Genomic DNA, 19,631 nt, shown 5'->3' with positions numbered 1-19,631 from the left:
GCATCGATGCGACCAGTCGTGGCAACATTAATGACCCGTTCTATTAATCAGTAAAACGAGACCGGAGCATTACCATCTCCACTAATTATGCTCTCTAACTATCGATTTTTATTTGTGAGACATGAGTAATATTAAAAAAAAAATTTTCTTGATTTAAATTGCAGTATAAAAGAAAAAAAATCACCGTTTAATATACTTTCGAGATAGAAAATATTTGTTTGTTATTATCTCGATAACAAACCGAAATTTTCTACGAAAGTGTAACCAGCCCTTGACCTGTATCGTGCCATTTGTATCGAAAAAACATATTTCTTAACAAGAAAATATGTTATATGTGTTCTTGCAACATTTATCAGAATTGTATTTGGATTGATCAAACATTTTCTTTGTTTCTCTGAGACCGGTGTAATTGGTTTTCTTCGACCACAAACAGTGTACATGAATTATTATGTACTTTTGACAATAATTATTTTTAAATGAGTTTCGTATACATATAGGAAGGTGTTTACAGACTTACAGATAATATTCTAACAACAATATTGTGTAACACGTAAAGAAAACTTTCCTGGTATTATTTGATTCTGCAACTCTTATGACATGCGGCGCTGAGTCCCTTAAGGCCAATTAAGCTATCGAAGTCTTCACAGTCGCAGCTGCTCGCTCAAGTTTAATCTTCTATGAGTGATGAGTGCAACACTCCAATATGACGTATATATGTAAGGTACGCGTAATAACCAGCTATTTACCGTATAAATTAAATCTAGTATTCTTAATTAACTTGAAAGTGGAGTTGAACGTTTTTGTAAATGAGCTCTTTGGTTCAGGTAATAAATAATAAAAAGTTAATTGATCTAATCTCACCCGTATGTATCTAAATTGGACTAATCAAAGCCTATATTGGAAATCGGCTACACTAAATTCAAACTTTGTTTTGTCTTCGTGATCTATTCTTCGTAGTTCAATACTGTTATGTCGGCCAGTAAATATTGGCGCTGTTATCAATATCGACGGTTTAATTTGTTTTAAAGTGAAATGTTTTTGTAAAAATATATGTGGTTTTTATGAACACCTTTTTATTAGGGTTGTGATTGAAAATATTCGTAGTTATTTGATGCTATATACCAAATTATTTCAAGTAACTCGAAACATATAATATCGATTATATACTTCATTTTGGTTTAACTAGCGCTTGCATATTTTTTAGTTTATTTATGAGTATATTCATGTAATAAAACGTGATATGTTACAGCAACAGCATCGTAAATAAGAGGTTTAATATTTACCGACATTTTACCTCGTACAGGCGTCGGCACATTTTATCACCCTCGGCCGCTCTCTGGGGTTTGCCTGCAAATTTGATGGATAACTTATTGCTATCGAGATGTCAATACGGTACTAAATTGATAGAGCACGTTGTATGGCGTTATTGTGTTATTATCGATGAAGTTCGCCGCAGCGTGGGCAGACAATACACACTTCTATGTTGTTTAGGAACATCGTGTAGTTGTTTTCGAACGATAGAGTATGATAAACGAGTCAAGAGTAAACAAGTGTGTTTAGGTAATATGTTTTAGTAATACCGGAATTACCAAAAGACATGGCTACGTCGTAGACACTCTACACACGTAGAGTAGAGGTGTACCTACTTCCTGAAACTGAAGTAATTTATTTACGCCTAGTCTAATGCTGTTCAATGTTTTTATTCAATTTTGCTTTTGTTTCTATATCAGTATTGTAGCAGTTTTACTTATCGAAGGGTATCATATCGTTTTTTTTAATGACGTGATTACCTTTTTGCATTTTTTGTTAGATCATGCCCCTAATATATATGGGTCGGCCACATTTCAATCTTTGTAGTTTAATAGAGGGCATGCACTATCCGAAGCTAATCCGTATCATCTGCTGCTGAGGTAATTATTTAAAAGGGAGCATGCACGTAAGCTTGTGCGCGTGTCGGACCCTAATTGTTGCGTTCGGAACCAATAAGGGCTTATAGAAGGGTGAACATTTAATTTTCGTTTAATAAACCGAACCATAATAAACATTGCAAATTTGAAGTTACTACAAACTACTAACTACTAACACCAAATAATAAGCAAACATCTCAAACTATAGTTTGCCTCTGTGCCAGAAATTTTTAATTTCAGAAAATAGAAATTAACATAAAAATTAAGAATAATTTTTATTACCAAAATGTAATATTATCTTATCTACATGTAGATAAAATAAATTATACTGAAACGATATTGAAGTTATATTATTTCACATATTTTCATAAAATAAAGAAATCTCGAAGTAAAAATATCTTACTAACATTATAAATGCGAAAGTTTAGATGGATGGATGTTTGGTAAAGTTTATAGACTAAACGGCTGAACAGATCAAAATTTGGTTTAGATATAGAGGATAGTCTGGAAGAACACATAGGCTACTCACATTTTTTTTTATTCAACGCGGACGGAGTCGCGGGCAAAAGCTAGTATATTAATATAAAACGAATTATTCTTTTCTACTATATTTTAAACTTTATACAAAGTGTAAAATTATTGAAAATATGTTTCACACTTGACACAATGTAATTTATGTAATACGATTTTTCATGGCACCAAAATTTGTCATCATCGAGTCCTGTGAGATATGGCACGTATTGTGTCCCTACAGTTGTGGGTACGAACATAAATTATAAAGCGCGGGGTGCGTCACTGCTGCCCTCTGTCTCAAAATGTATCAAACCACAGCGATTGACTGCACCTCGGCCGTGACTCATTGCTTTTATCGACTTTTTCTTTATAGTCATGTCAACCCTATCGATAGTTTTATCGAGTTAATGTTGAATGCTCTTGTTCACATTTAAAGGTGTTTAAATGACGATCCCAGAATACCGTCTCGCGTTCTTTTTACATTATTTTTTAAACAGCTGCCTCAAATTATTTAAAACTTTATCTGGTCAGAAGTTTTGGACCATATTTATGGCGATTTGTGTTGAAAGTTAAACTTAATAAAAAAAAGTTATTTAAATCCAAATTTACCTCGCTACTCTAATATTTTATTTTATTATCTTCTAGTCCAAGATCGTATTGGACATAAACGGATAAGGCATATAAATAATAAAATATCCAATTTTTGTTTTTGTAATGTTATTACCACTCTAGGATTTCTTAATACTATTGATTATTTTAAGCAATTGCAACAGCGAATGGTTTATGAACTGGTGTTAATTTTTGACCGACTTCCCAAAAGACGGAGGTACACAAAACATCTGTGCTTTTTTATTTTGATATTACGTATTATATCGATAGTATGCGTACATCACTAAAGTTATTAGTTTAGTAAGTGATGTTGTGCAACATTTGCGATATTGTTCGTAGAACTGCGGGCGCAATTGTGCTTCGGCGCATCCCCTCGTGAGCCTACCAGAGGATTACACTATAATAAGAACGATTAATTGTAACGCTATACATAATACATTTGTAACGCTTTTCTATTTTCTAAATTGGTTGTGACATTTTAAAAATTATACCCTTTACCCGAACAATATAGTGATTCTTCTTTGCTCTATTTTTATTTATAGTTATTGGGAATCTTACTTCTTACTAACATTATAAATGCGAAAGTTTAGATGGATGGATGGATGGATGTTTTTTAGCGTTTGTAGCCTAAACGGCTGAACGGATCTCCATGAAATTTGCCACAGGTTTAGAGCATAGTCTGGAAGAACACATAGGCTACTTTTTATACCTGGAATAGTTGGTTCCCGTGGGATTCATTAATTTAGTTTTTTAATGTTTAGTCGATCATTCTGCAACGGTTCAACATATCTTATTGAAATTTGGCACAGATATAAAACAAAGTCTGGAGTACACATGGGATAAGCTTCATCCCCGAGAAATGTCCGGTTCCCGAGGGATACGTAGCTTTTTGTAATTTTTATAGTTTGTTTTCTAATACCACGCGTACGAAGTCGGGGGCAACAGCTCGTTAATTATATATAAAAGGAAGGTTTCATTATAACTAAATGATTGCAATAAAAGCCATAAATGTAATAAAGACGTTTATTTTTTTATAAAAATGCGCATTCCAGTTGGTACAAAGATTATTAAAAAGTAGACATTCATCCGAAAGCTAACAGAGAGACACATGAGGCTTATTAGCATCTTATAAACCTATCAAGCTTTATAAAGATAATAGACAATACAAATTCAAAGCTCGATACGAAAACATTTTTGAAAAAAATCATTACAACTGGTCTATTATACAAAATTTGAAACAAGTACAAAAATGTTTAGAGAAATTGAGAAATACATATGTTTTCTTTTCAAAAATAATTTGTAATATTTAAGTAAATAAGATTATAAAATGATTTGGGATTCGTTAGAAATAATGCTAGAAGTTATTTATAATAATTAAAAATGTAAATTGTTGATACAGCGTGTATAATTTAAATAAATAACATAAAATGTCATTTTTGTAAACACGATCAACATGTGTACAAATAAAATATTACTTATAATTATTGTAGAATAACTGCTAAAGGAAAACCCGTTAAGATCAGAAAACATCGAATAAACTAACTTATACTATGTAATAACGAATGTTCGTTAATAACAGATATATTTGATGTTTTATAAAAAACACCTAACTGAAACACCCTATATAAGAGTGCGGAGATCTGTATTCCAGTAAAATATAAATTAAAATAAATTGTTGTCATTATCCCGGTTAAAATATGAATTATAATTAAAAAATAAATTATTTACAAACCTAAAAATAATTTATTTACAAAACTAATTCTTAATTGTGATTTTTATTTTAACTTTAAAAAGCTTTGATGTAACATAAAGCTCTGACTATACCACTTTGATAAGCTTTAAAAGATTTTTTGTGATAATGTTGAAATTTCGTGTTGTCAATTCAGTTTAGTGTTATGTATCATTAAATTTTAGTCATAATGTTTATCCCTACTTACCTTTCGAAGCACGATCACAAAGGTTTTATAATAAATCTAAGTTGTATTATTTTTAATACGCTTTCATTCTAAGAGCGTACGCACACCTGAAACTGCTATCGCACAACTGTTTAGTCGCGCTTTGATCCCCATGAGCTTAGGAGGTGTGCACACGACTCGATTTTTAGTTGGATTAAGTGCAAAACAATTGACAATCACAACAGTTGTGCGATAGCTTTTCAAAGTCTTGCGCCCGCTCTGATAAGACATTGAATCTAAGATCAGGGAAAAATACTACTATTATTTTTGTATCTAAATCAACAGTCATACGAATGGGAACTATTAAATGCTTAATGTTTGTGACATTTCTATAGATTCTAAAACGTTACAATACTATTTACATAACTTATATTAAATACCCTCATGTAAGTATCGGGATACACTAGAAGGCACGCATTGTACCTGATGAAGCGAGGTGTATTAACTTGTATAGAAACCTTATAAACTAATTAATTTAGACCGTGAACACACCAAGCGCATTCACATTCCATTAATTGCTAACGAAGGCGTGGTTGCAGGAAATAGTTAAGTTAATTTCACATCCAAACCAAAGCTTACAGTGTCTTTTTTGATAATGCGTTTGGTGTGAACATAGCCTTATGTTAAACTAAAGAGACAGTAAAGCTGGTTACACACTTAAGTATTTTAAAATGATAATTCGTCTTTTGGCAGTTTCGAATATGATTCGCGCTCACAATCACACAAGCTTTATTCATCCAATTTCCAAATAATATTATAACTGCGTGAGGCAAAGTGAAGCTTCTTGCTTTAGACGGCTGAATTCTTGCCAATGATCGTTCCACTTGTAGCGTAAACTCGACGGCCGTCGAATTCGACTGAAGAATTTCTCTTTATTGAATCATCGCCCGTATCCTTTAGTGGCTCCTTCTCATCTCTGTACAATGTTATAGTTCAATTAATAGTGCGCTAAAAGAACGCTCTGTCCAAGATAAAAAGTTGACAAAATTATACTAAATACTAAAATAGGTTTAAATAGTAAAACTATAATAAATTAAGTGTTAATCTATATTGTATTATTATCTTGGTTATCTTGGAAAGAACGCAATATATAAAAATCAATAAATGTACTACGAGTGCGCAATAACAGGACACCTGTGTGGTTTTATTCACACCTCATTGGCATTTTTAAACACACAAAAATGCTACCAGACTAAGGTCGCCTGTTATTGTACACGGGTATTAAAAATGTTTTAGAGACAGAATTATTAATGCGCGCAAATAAAACTATACAATTTATGCACAAATAAATCACAAATAATATTTTACTTTTAATTTTAATGATACTGTTGTTACATGCAAAAAAATAATATTTTCAAATCTCGCAAAAGGATTACTCAATTAATACAAGACTGATAACTATGTAAATATACAAACGTAAAATAAAATACAGAACAAAGCAAATTTACAGTTTTTACAAAATTTTATAACTACACATACAAGCAAAACTAATGCAAAATAAATCAAGCAACAATGCAGGAAAGTACCGCAAAAAATATTTAATTAAATGACAATGAATCTTACACTGGTGTGGTCGGGACATAGCTATAAAACGCCGCGTGGAGGAAAAAAAATACTTATATTAATAAAATGTGCTAACATGGAGGTGAAATATCTTACATATATATACAGTTAAAAACAATAAAGTAGGAGAAATGTTACATTGCCGTAAGAGATGTTCCGGGCAATTTAACACGTTTCACAAACGAAATTGTCTGGCGGAAGACAGCTTGTGGTACAATTTAATATGATTTAAACGTTAATTTTGTAAAGACTAGGCAATTTAAACAGCTATCATACGATACCAAAACAAACCGGCAATATTTACAGAGGCTGTGGCGTAAAGCTTCGTTCAATTCAATATTTACAAACGATAGGCCTTCGTGAAAAGTCACGTTTGAAAGTTTTTTTTTTCAATATAAATCAGGGAAATCTATGTATGTACTTGTTATGTAATTTGACGTTTAACAAGATCTAAGACAGATTTTAGTTCTTTGAATAAAACAAAATTACTAAAATACTTGGCACAAAACGAAAACAAATATATTTTGAAAAAAATATGCTCTGGTTAAGACCATTTACATTCAACAATCATTACATTATAGTGTTCATTATTTTTTACTTCTTATTTTTGTACTCGAATTGTAAAAAATAAATATTTACACAGTGACATTTAGGATTAAGGTTATTTCTATGAACGTGAACTTTCACACAGAGGCAGTATCGTATACAAAAAGCATGCAGGCAATTGTTTGATGTAATGCCTTACGTCGGTGTCGGTACGAGCTTGAGGGGCGGCGGCAGGGGCGCGGGGGAGGGCGGCGCGCGCGGCTTCGTACTGCAATAAGGGAGCGGGAAGCGCCAACCGTACAGACTAGCGGGCAGAAACATCTCTCATCGACACTAACACAAAGGAACTCGGAGAAGGGAAACAGGACATAAATGAAAACAAGAAAGGGATCAAAACAAGAATAAAAGGAAACATTGATAAAGTACAAGAACAATAACAATTTAAAGATGTCGATGAACATAAAATGATTGATAGAAACGATAGTATAAGTGTTCATGATACTGACCTTCCTAATTTCGCTTCATCCTCTTTGTGCTTCTTGGCACGTTTGCCGCAAATAGTGGCAATGACTCCTTGCCGTCTAAAGCAGAAGAGTAAGAGATCCACAATAACCAGACAGATGAACACACCAGCTAATGCCACTCCAATAATCATTCCACTTGACAGAAGTTGGGGCGGGGCAAATCCAGAACGTTCCACACCTGTTGAATTAAGAATTTGTTAGAATGTAGAAGACATTTATAAGGATAATGCAAGCGAGAATAGTAAACAATCAAAATGATTAACAAGAAGATGAATCAAAAATGTTTGATAGAATAGAAAATGTTGATGTTTACTATTCCTTAAAATGTTAGTTTAATGCATCATAGTTACTGATGTTAGATTAATGGAAGTGATTGTCGAAATAACCATATCGACGCCAGTGCTAGTGTTATGCGAGTGATTGTTTCATAGAAAAATTGCAGTACCTTACTAAGCGTTACATACAATCGTGACAATAAATTGTATGAACAGAGAGTGCTTTCAATTCAATAAAACGTGCACCCAATCACCGATAGAAAATTAGAGTAGGTGTAAATAAAGGGGAGTACAAGAATTTGCTTTGTATAGAAAGCTCTCCGTCGCTGTGAAATGGGGTTTGAATGAAACTGAAATTATGATAAATGATGATAGCGAAAGTCTATTAAGTCTATGATGCACGAAATGTGAGCCTTAAAGTAAGAAATAATCAGAGGAAAGAAAAGTTGTCAAGATGCGAACATTCCAAATAATTTGACTGAATGCAAAATAAACATTTCAAACCCCATGACAAAATCATTTCGTTTTATAAATAAGCGTATCTGGACATCTACAATACAATTACAATTTTAAAATAAACTAAGTATTTAAAATAAAGTTTGGTTCCTATAACCATCACCTTAGTTATTAAAATTCTAGCCTATAACTATTGGAATTATATGCAACTTGGATTATTCGCTAGCAAAAAGATGACATCAGGTGTTTTATTAATCTTTGGCGCTGTAATAATCCAAATCACAAAACATCTACAATGATCTATAAAAGTATCTTAATTGAAACAACCAAATCACGTTTCTTTTCCGCCAATTCTATTTGATTTATAGAAAACTCCGTCAATCAAACTAATTTTTAACTGTTTATTTGGCAGTTTCGAATATTATCAAAATATCATTCATAATAAAAGATGCTTTCGACTACATATAAAGGAACCAAATATACATATAATAAATACACAATTATGTGATGTCACCTACAATGACATGTCTAAACACCAATTAAAAATTGAATACAAGAATTTTTAAAATGATGCATTTTGTATGCAACATTGACCATGCTAGATGGTACAAAGGTTATTGTGATGTGATGAGGGGACACAAACCAGCAAGAGGGTCATGCAATATTAATTAATTCATTCCGAAAGATATTCGAATAGCAGGTTATAGTCTACGGAACATATTAATATAAAATATATTTACCTAATATCAGTCAGGGCGACACAAACACACTTTTCAAAAAAAGGGACTTTGGATTGGTCTCTTGACAAGCATCTTGACAGCTTTCTTTTTGGACTTTATACATATCGTATAGGATTATCTATTTTTAGTTAGAAAATTTACACAGTTCCGGGATTGGCGCAAGGGTCTAATAGGTTAAAATGGATGAAGAGCATTAGTTTAATGGAATGGTGTACATTAATTTGCTAATGCTGTCTTCATTCATTTTATGGGACGTTAACTCATTAAATAACTGGATTCGTTTTAGAAACATTTATTTTTCACATTGGTCATTTCCCTGATCAATTTCACAATTTCATAATTTCCATTGAGCTCGTCTTATTTTTAGATGTTTTTATCAGGCTTAATAATGACTTCTTTAATGGTAAAAATCATTCATCTGGACGATTTTCGAAATAAGCTAGTAAAGTTTAATCTAAGTCTTATTAAAGGAATAAAATAGTCCTCAAAAATTCGTACACAAGTGTGGCTACCTACTTTAAGATGACAATACATGTTGTGTATTGATTGACATTAATACTAGACGCGATCAAACATTTTGGCAGTGTATTCATACCGATTATCTACTTACAAATGTAACATATCTATAATAATAGTTTTCAGGGTTCATTAGAAGAGATCCTAATAGAAGTTATTGATTTTTACCAATTCTAAAATTAATTAATAATTTTGTTTAGAGCATAAGGTGCATCATTAAATGATAAATTCTCGTTCATAACACAAGCAATATCCATACTTATATTTATACATCAACAAATCGATATATCACAAATTATTCCTAATTAACAGTCGTCTTTGGACTTAATTAGTTTAAGTTGAATATTTATTGTTATAACTATTTATTTATATTACGAAATGTAAAAGCAGAAGCGTAGTTAAGATGTCCATTTTAGATGGAGCCCATTGGAAAATGCTTGTACTTCCATTTGGGTTACCTAAAAACATTACGATACGATAAAAATCTTATATTATGTCGAATAAAAATTCAAACCTATGTCAATGAAATTATAATGAACGAAGAATAAAATGAAACTTACCAGCTTTTAGAAAATAACATAACACTCAAAATAAATAACTTAGTACATTTAAAAGAATCTGAATTCAGAAATATTGAACATGCAGGTGATGTCTAAAGAACTCAAGACACTCATCGAATAGTTAAAACATTTTAAACTTACAGAATCGTAAAATGATATGAATATCGTGGTATTTTCATATATTTAGATATCGAAATGGTATATGAAAATAATGTTTTTATTAATAGTGAGAGACGGCAAGAAGTCGAAAACATTTACAATATAATTTGTACAATATGTGTGTAAAAAAATCTTATGACAAAAATTTCAAAATTAAAAACTAACACTGGATATAACTTAATTAAAAATAAGATTAAATTGTACTTTTACAAAATTAAAAAGAATACAGAAACAGATAATAGAAAGTTTACTATGAAACCAATCGAATTTATAGCGTTAATAGCAACTACGAACACTGACACAATCACAAAATCAGATCAAATAAACAAACAAATAAAAAATGGGAGATGAACAGAACTGAAACACATGAGGTGGTTGCGCTCGACGTTGTCTTCGCGTCGGTTGAGGCATAGACGTTGTAGAAGCCAGCCTTGTGAGGTTTGATATTCTCTGTGCTGTACTCACCGAGGGCAGTCTGGACATATAGTTGGGCAGGCAGGGAGTAACCCAGCACGTTGTGAGCGCGGACTTGCATTCTATAGCGGGTATCAGGATGTAGTCCCCTGATTTCGTAACTGATCGCCTCATATGATCTAAGTTCTTCAACCATACACTGTGTTTCTGAGGCCACTCGCCATTCTCCGCTCACTTTTAATACCTGGTACAAAAGAAACATAGTTAGCTACTATCGTATTTTTAATTTCTTCCATCATAGCATAAAAAAGGTAAACTTACTGGGCAATAGTTAACTTCATACATGTCGATGGGTTCGCCATTATGAGCAGGTATTTTCCATTGAAGTTCATATCTATCCGCGAATTTACCATGTATCAATGATTCCGAACTGATAGCTTCTCGCCATTTCGGTTGCTCGGGCGGGGACCTAAATCAAAATCAATGACAATTGTTATACAATTTGTATGACGATTAGGATTTAAACAGAAAAAAAATCTATGGTTTTACCTTCTTGGCATTACAACAGTTATAGGAGCACCCCATGATCCAGCACCTACTTGATTGACAGCCGCAAATCTAAAGTCATACGAAAACATCGGAGTCAGATTCTCCACGATGTAAGGCGAATTGACGGACCAGGTCCTATTCATGGATAAATTCCAATCGAAGTTGCCATTCTCCTTGTACTGAGTTGTGAAAGCTAATGTAGGTGGGCCCATGTCTTCAGCTGGTCCAACAATGTTGAAAGATACTGACGTCGCTGTTATTGTGTCTTGTTTAACCTATAATTGTATTAATATTTTATAATTTATCAACAGTTTAAATTAATTTAACAATTCATTTATGTTTAGCAAAATTTAAAAAGTCGAAATTCACCTGTAAAACTGGACCAGGCGGGAATGCTTCTCTCAACTGTATGATATGTTCTGCTTCGCCGAGTGTGTTAGTTGCAATGCATTTGTATACTCCATATAAATTCCGATCCACTGGGACCACTGTCACGTAACTGATAGGCCCGGAACCGTAAATTTTGACATGCGGGGATTCAATTAAGTCGTATTCATGGAACCTTTACAGAAATGCAAATAAGTATAAACTTTTCAATAAAATAAATATAAGAAGACATACATATTATAATTACTTACTTCCACTTGATAGTAGCATTGGGGATACTTTCGGCAATGCAGCTTATGTTGACTGGTTGGCTATTCCAGCTCCAAACAGGAACGTTAGACATGTGCTCAAATGTTGGTTTGAACTGAACAGTCAGATGGCCATTCTTTCTTGCTTCTCCACCTATAGATTACAAGGAGTATTTTAATTAATATAAAATAAAGTTTCATATTTCCGAAAAACGACTACGTAGTAAGTAAATAATACCTTCATTTTCAGCGATACATTCGTATAAGCCATCGTCAGTTCTGTTTAATCTCGCGATTGAAATAACCGCAGAGGACTGCATCTGATCGCCAGTCTGTCGGCTGGTGCTCTCAACTATAATCCTGGATCAAACAACATTCGCTTTAAAATTAAATGTACTGATTTAATAGCAAACAACTTTTGGCATAGTAAAAGTACACGTATTAATAGTTCTTGTTTTATTTAAAACACAGTAGTTCCTTACCGTCCTTCCTCATTAGGTCCATTCAAGAACGGATCACTGTTGCTACGTTTACGGAAACTGATTCGGGGAGCGGGTCTACCCGTGGCTTTGCATTCCAATCTCCCATCAGTCTTTTCAGCTGCTGTTGTATTAAATAGCTCAAATATCTTCGGTGGTACCAACACTTCTACTTCAATTTCAGTCTCATTTTGTCCTGCTTGATTAACCGCACTACAAATGTATTTGCCGTAATCACCCGCTTCTACTCTATCGATCGTTAGTAGACCGGTGTTATCGTTTACACTATATCTCGAAGTCGTTGCCAGATTCTATAACAATCAATTTTAGTATTTATTACAATGACATAAAGATCAAATGAATGCTAAGTTATATGTTGGTTTGATGCTACCTCTCGTGTATTTGCTTTTATCCAACTATATGTTGGCGGAGGTTTTCCCCTTGCCTTGCATGTAATCGCTGCCGATTCACCTTCTTTTATTTCCACTCTTGGTTCACGTTCTTCCATTTCCGGAGCAGTGTATACCTAAAAAAATAAATTATTTAGAGATTATATCTTTGGTAAGCAATATTTGTTAATTAGGTATTTCGATATTTACCTCTAATTTGATATTCCTTTCAGCGAGTTCTCCGGTTTGTATTACAACCGCACGGCAAGTGTATGTACCGTCATCACTTTCCTCGACGTTTTTAATCAACAATCCGTTAGCGTGAATAACATACCTGTCAGATGTAACAATCTGAAATAACACAATGTAATGAGTTAGTTAATACATTTGTATCGTAATTATTACTTGTACAAAAATAAACTCACAGTGGTTCCCTCTTTAAACCAATCGACTGATGGTGCAGGCTCCGCAGTGACTTCGCACATGATTTTAAAATCTTTACCTTTGGTAGCAAATTGATTTTCATTTGCATTTACCCAGGTGATTGCAACTGAAAATAACAACATTTTATTTTCCTCCATTCGTAGTAATCTGATGGCAATTGTAAATTCAGTATATCCATACCGAAAGTATCCAGGACAACGCTAGCGCTGAGCGGCATATTGGTGTAGGTCGCAACACAAGTGTAATTGCCTGCCATTGCCTGACTGATGGACGAGATGTAGAGCAGTTGCGACTGTTTAGCCGGCATCGCTTCCGTGTAGATCTCCGGCCGGGTACCAGGTCTGGTTACGATTGAAACAATAAAGTCTTACACAATTTAAAACAATTGAATGTCCTTATTATACCATGCTTTGTATTAGGTTGTGTAAACAGATGACAGAGGTATTCATGGTAGTCTATGATCGCCATAAAGTTTCATTATCCATACGATGATTGTTATACTAATACTCACGCAGCTTCATTGATAACAAATCCTTTGGGGTCCTTCCACTGTGGTTGCGTGACGAGTGCGGGGTCTTGCGTCTCAGCCTGGCAAGTCAGCACCACTGACTTGCCCACGGCGACCGTCTGCTGCTTTTGCATCGGGTATATCCTTAGGATTTGCGATGAACATCCTGCAAAGATAAGAGAGAATTAGGAATAATTAATGATCTTGCAAAATAAAAAGTTTTTTTTCTTTTTGACAAACAATTAGAAGATCTGTGTGTAAATTACAGTAATTCTTTTTTTAACACGTTTTCCAATACGATGTTTGAGTTTGAAGCGGGGGTCGAATTGATAATTAACGACGGTACAAATTGTAAGTTTTATCACTGCAGATATTAACACGGTAAAAGCTAAACAAAAGGCATTTGGCAGCGTAGCTCACAGGCGCTACGCAACTCTTTAATTAAGTTTACCACAATTTATCCTGTAGAACGTGACTAAACTGTAACGCGTTTACGTCGCCTTTTTACATTGGAGTCTTGTAATTTAGTTAAAATTACGTTTTATACAGATTTAACTAGATCCGGATTTAAGTTTATCAATTCTATTCATATGAAAATAAACATATTCTAGGTTTGAGTTGGTATACAGTTAACAAAAAATGTTTATTGTAAATAGAAAACAAGATATGCAGCTCAGTAAGAAATCCAGGCGCAGTAAGTGTCAAGAACTTCTTTTATTTCTTAAGATTGCATCATAAGTATGTATATTTGTGTTAGTGTAATGTAAGTAGGATGTTTTCAGTGCTAGTAAAGGACAAGCGTAACTAGTCCCACTGCAACTCGTAGACAAACAGTAGCTAGCTCACGTCCGTTTGTCCCTAATGGGTTTGTTAGAAGTCGACATAACTTCCTGTACTCATTTCTCAAGTGCTTACTTAGACTAATGTAACATGGTAATCTCTGAGGTTTCGTAATGAATTTATAATAATGTGACTAAAAATTAATTCGTAGTCCCATAAATAGCTACTATAGCGTAAGACCGAATCAAAATATTGATAAGTTTGCCTTTGAAAGAAATACAAAATTTAATTTGACTAGAACTTAAACTATTTCTATAGTAGAGTAGAAAATGTTAAAATTTCATAATGATAATGTTACTCGAACGGTCAGTTTTCAACATTGTATATTTATATGGGTAGATAAGTATTCGTGTCGCGTCTGCAAGGTAACTCGAGCTCTCCGAGTCTATTCACGCGCGCGTATCTCTTTTTACAGGGATTTTGAGGCTTCAGACCGCCGCTTGAATAAGGATCACTCTTTTGAATCTTGTTAGAGCATAAATTACTTTTTCCTTTTTACAAAATGTTGAATTTTACTAAAAATTTGAAATTCCTAAAAAAATAATAAAACGAAATCATACTTAACCTTTTGTAGGATAGGAATTTTACAAGTAATCAGCTTTGACACCTTAACATCCATATAACTGGAGTAAAATCTTTGAGTTAGGAACCAAGTACATTTTTTCTAATTTTAGTACGAAAAAAAGTTAAATAGAACTGTTACTACCAATAAAACCGTACTGTGTATTTACAGTATTATTGCATTTTTTATAATCAAGACGCTTGTACTTGTCTCACGATCTGAGTAAATTTTTTACAAAGTTTTAAGAATGCAGGCCGCGTCACCGCACCCTTCTCTACCCTCCGTCGGCATCTGCGTCACTTGCATTTTATACGCAACAATGTGGCCTATAACTTTTTTACTTTATTTCGTAAAAATGTGAAGTACGCGTGGAGAGTTATAAACATTAATCTCAAATGGATGCTGGTAAATGTTTGGACAGACTAGTTGTTTTACATCGAGAGTTTGTTTCGATTAGCTAAGTAAAATATGTTATGAATACTTTTGCGTTGATTATTCCTTGTTCAATTGTATCATTCTAAATGTTTTCAGGTTGACAGAAAATACGTAGTTATTAGTATATTTGTGTATGCTAAGAACAAAGCAATAGATTAGAATTTAAGATTGTGACATGTTTATGTTGACTGGGAATCTTTATTAAAATACTCACCCCACACATTCTGCGAGACACCTACAAAAATAACAACCCGACCGGTACGTAATACGTACGTTCATTAAAATTTATGTTTACTGTAGGGTATACCAAATATTTAACTGTTAAAAATTCTAGTTAAATAAGTTTTATATACAAGTTTTAAGTAATTTTGTGTTTGCTGTTATTTAATAATGAAGCGTGAATATGATGCTATAACAATAATAAATTCTCATGGGTAATTATTGTAACGATTAAGAAGGACGAATGAGACAATAAAAGGCATGAGATAACTAAATAGATATAGAAATAAAAACGATAGACGCTGTATTTTAAATTCCACTGAATTCCTTTCGTTGTTTTAAATTGGACATATCAATTAAATTGTAAACAGATATGAATAAAAGGCAAACTAAACTTGCCTTTGAGACAAAAGTAAATTTAGAAGTATTTCTGGAACCACCGATATTACATTGCTACGAACAAGGGGAGAGGAGAATAGGGATGAATTCACCATTGAGGGGACAAGTGAAATAACCGAGCGGTGGATTAAAGGGTTTGTGAAAATTTGTACGCTTTATAACGGGTCCACATCCCCATGCGGTTTTGAATTACCAATTACTTTCATTTAGTTTCTAACAAGGACTTCCGAAGGATTTACGAACACTTGTCACATATACAAAGACGTATTGTTTTCTAAACAAGCTTATTGTTACAATTAACTATAACTTGTAACAAATAGAACAAAGAACAGTTTTAACATATTTCATATTTGAAACGTGATATACATGTTTAAGTTAAGGAATTGTTTGTACAACTCGAAACGGCTTCGATATCTATACTAATATAATAAAGCGTCAACACTACTTCCCGGCGTAGGATGTCAAAAATCTCAGCATATTTTTTAATAATCCTTTCTTTTATCAAAAGCCCTACAATAAGACACGTTTTAGGTGATATATTTGCACGCTAATAAACTTAGGGGTAAATAAATTGAAGAAAAAAACCTTAATGTAGAAAAAGAACCATCAAATACAAACTACCAATATTAAGAAGGCAAGGTTATTAAGGTAACAGTAATTTTTACATTTTCAATTGAGAATTTGACATATGTAAACGAAAGAATAAAGATTTTATAATTTCAAGGCGGTGAAGCAGCATGGAACAGCTAGTCTTTACTAAAATGTAACATATGTATTGTGTTGAGACGGAACTCACAAATAGTGAAGTTTATATTGTAGTACTAAGGTTTATCGATTTTGCCTTAACTGTTTGTTTTTCGTCAATTCCTAAAAACCTTTCTAAATGAATAGATTTGATATTTTACTCATAGACATTAGCAGTAAATATTTATTTCTTCGTATAAAATAACCTTTCTGCCTGATCCGTATTTGTAACTAAATGAAACCCTAAAAGTTATAGTACATTTTTACCCTTACGGCGTTCAATCTCACCTTTGACTTTTCCAACAATGAGTAAATCGTAATACGGTAAAATGAAACGAACCGGAACAGTTTCGGGTCTAGTGGAGACGTCCCTAGCCCCGTTCCGTTGGAAATCAGTCCACTGAGCGATCAAACATACAAAACAAGTACTATATAGTGCTGCGTAGGGTTGCCACTGTGATTAATTGCTTAGACATTATTTTCTAATTAAGGCCCCCCTTCCCGCGTTCTTCCCTGAGGGCGTTTTTGTCTTTGGGGAAAAGATCTTTAAGATCAAGTGAAGACGAAAATGCGAAAATCTGTTCAATAAACCCACAACGATGATGATGCTGTATTTTCAGACATTTTATGAAATTAAAATAAAATTTTCGTAATTGATATCTATTTACCAGAACTGTGTTGATTATAAGCTTTTATCTTAACCACCTTATAGACAAATTTACTTATAATGTTTTTATTTCATTCAAAATTATTACATTTTAATCTCACAAAACCTTTAACTTCTAGAATTCGGGGTGACACAAGACGTTACGAAAATTTCCTAATTGAGGGAAATGAGATAAATTACTCCGTCTGTTTATTCGAGGGGCGGATGTCTGCGGAGATGGCACGGCGCTCTGTAATGCATTTATTTTATATGACTCACGTCCAAAGCATACGTAGATTTAATTATTTAAAGCTATGCTTATTTTGGGCTTTAATACAAAATTCATACACCCACACATAGGCATTTCGTATATTACACATGTTAGAAATATTATAACAAGTTCAATGACCTTTCTACATTAATACATTATTTACTAATATTATAAGTGCATCTAGCAAATATTGGTGTGAACGTAACATAAACTTCTAAAAGCCAATCAAAACAAACGATCCATTCGAAGTTTCTAAGTGGATGTTGCAATAAACAAGACCTAACCGTAACAGTAACAATACATTACTCGCTCTCTCGTAACCAGGTGTTTAAGTTCTTAGGATAACCATTAATGGACCTATTACAGGTAATGAAAACCATTACACGAGTAACGATAAATTTTCATTCGCGGACTTCGTTTCTATCCCGACTCCCCCTGTTTCCTCGCTTTCATTATCAGTTTAACGGAAGGGACCCCAGGCAAAAAAAGCAAAAAAACTCTATCCAAAATTCAACTAAGTACAGGGGCGTAACGAAGTGAACACTTAAAACAATAGCCAAATACAAGGGTCGGTCTTCAGCACTTCCAATGCTTACTGGAGAACACTTAATACACGCTGAATTCGAGAATTTTTATGGGGAACGCTCCAGCACGGTTTATTGCTTACGATATTTATGGTATCTCGTGGGAGCAGTGAACGGTTGAAATTTTAAAAACAATTCTAGTTTCATACATTGTCTATGTAATATAAAAGAAACTACACCCTTTTATCAAGGTGACACTACGCAAACAAAACTCTTATCTCTTTTTACTTCAAAAGGGTTAGACAAAGCGATCGTTATCCGTCAACAAACTCATTAAGATTGAAAATATGACGGGACAGGTGTTTTTTTTACAAGTGAGGCATTTCATTATAATGTAGTGACGTTTCTTATTAAATTGTGATTGATGTTTTATACAATCTACTCAAATTGCAAGTGCATTGCACAATACAACCAAGAATCCTACCTGGATTTAACATTTTGTTCTGTTTGATTCCGAATTTTGTCCCATCTAAAGCCAAAAATGGTTCGTAAATTGATCCAATTTCACCCCCGACTGTCCCGGCAGACCATTAATTACAGCGTGATGCGTGCCCGAGCCCACTAGGAGCAAGTAAGCCCGCCGCGCGGTTTATAGCCCGCGAACAAACCGACATTTTGCCCTGTCTTTGTTTATTGCACTCCCTCGCCAACTTCTCTGTTTATACCAAGCTTTTAACGCAATTTTCATATACCAAGCTTTGCTAAAAACTGTATGTCAAAAGAAACATGTACGACTTGTATTAGTGTGTATTTCATTCTAAATCTATAATTAAATCCTAGTCGGAGTCGATGGACAAAATTTACTATAAAGGTTATCCTTAGTGACGACTTAACGACTCTAAGTGCGTAAGTATATTAAATGATTGCGGACACATACTTACGTAATATCCTAATAATATTAGTGAATGTAGCCGACAATGCGCATTGTGACGCCGGATGCCACAACTAGAGATGATTCAAGTCGCACCCATTCACAAACTCTAACGATTCGCCTACGTACAATATACTATGAGCCCTTATGTTATCTTAAATTTGATAATGATTCAAACATTAAAATATTTTCTTACTTTACAAATTGCTTTGATTACGTCTTATAAACCACTAGCTTTCGCGCGGGACTCTATACGCGTGATATTGAAAAAATAACGAAAGTAAATAGTCTATGTGTTATTTCAGTCTATGCCCTAAAT

The 19,631-nt window shown here is 33.5% G+C and overlaps 1 protein-coding gene across 4 annotated transcripts in view; it reads right to left on the bottom strand.

Moving 5' to 3' along the window:
* Positions 1-4,762: 4,762 nt before the first annotated feature.
* The window catches only part of LOC106104378 (fasciclin-2), a 74,939-nt gene continuing 60,070 nt past the window's right edge, over positions 4,763-19,631 (bottom strand). The window contains exons 2-16 of one of the 4 annotated variants that reach the window (XM_013284416.1): positions 13,745-13,907; positions 13,414-13,574; positions 13,215-13,339; positions 13,000-13,140; positions 12,792-12,926; positions 12,404-12,711; positions 12,160-12,281; positions 11,925-12,075; positions 11,656-11,848; positions 11,287-11,561; positions 11,059-11,206; positions 10,789-10,981; positions 7,600-7,795; positions 7,293-7,397; positions 4,763-5,900 (exon numbers count right to left, since the gene is read on the bottom strand). In XM_013284416.1, the coding sequence (XP_013139870.1) occupies positions 5,774-5,900; positions 7,293-7,397; positions 7,600-7,795; positions 10,789-10,981; positions 11,059-11,206; positions 11,287-11,561; positions 11,656-11,848; positions 11,925-12,075; positions 12,160-12,281; positions 12,404-12,711; positions 12,792-12,926; positions 13,000-13,140; positions 13,215-13,339; positions 13,414-13,574; positions 13,745-13,907 (2,543 nt within the window). In that variant the 3' untranslated portion in view covers positions 4,763-5,773. Of the gene's footprint in view, positions 5,901-7,292; positions 7,398-7,599; positions 7,796-8,480; positions 10,063-10,788; positions 10,982-11,058; positions 11,207-11,286; positions 11,562-11,655; positions 11,849-11,924; positions 12,076-12,159; positions 12,282-12,403; positions 12,712-12,791; positions 12,927-12,999; positions 13,141-13,214; positions 13,340-13,413; positions 13,575-13,744; positions 13,908-19,631 lie in introns of those variants that run through there. The other 3 variants (XM_013284417.1, XM_013284418.1, XM_013284419.1) reach the window with 3 other exon arrangements.

The sequence above is a fragment of the Papilio polytes genome, unplaced genomic scaffold, assembly GCF_000836215.1.
Source record: "Papilio polytes unplaced genomic scaffold, Ppol_1.0 DF823688.1, whole genome shotgun sequence".
NCBI lineage: Eukaryota > Metazoa > Arthropoda > Insecta > Lepidoptera > Papilionidae > Papilio > Papilio polytes.
The sequence above is the reverse complement of the archived record's forward strand: the minus strand, read 5'-3'. Positions and strand labels throughout refer to the sequence as shown.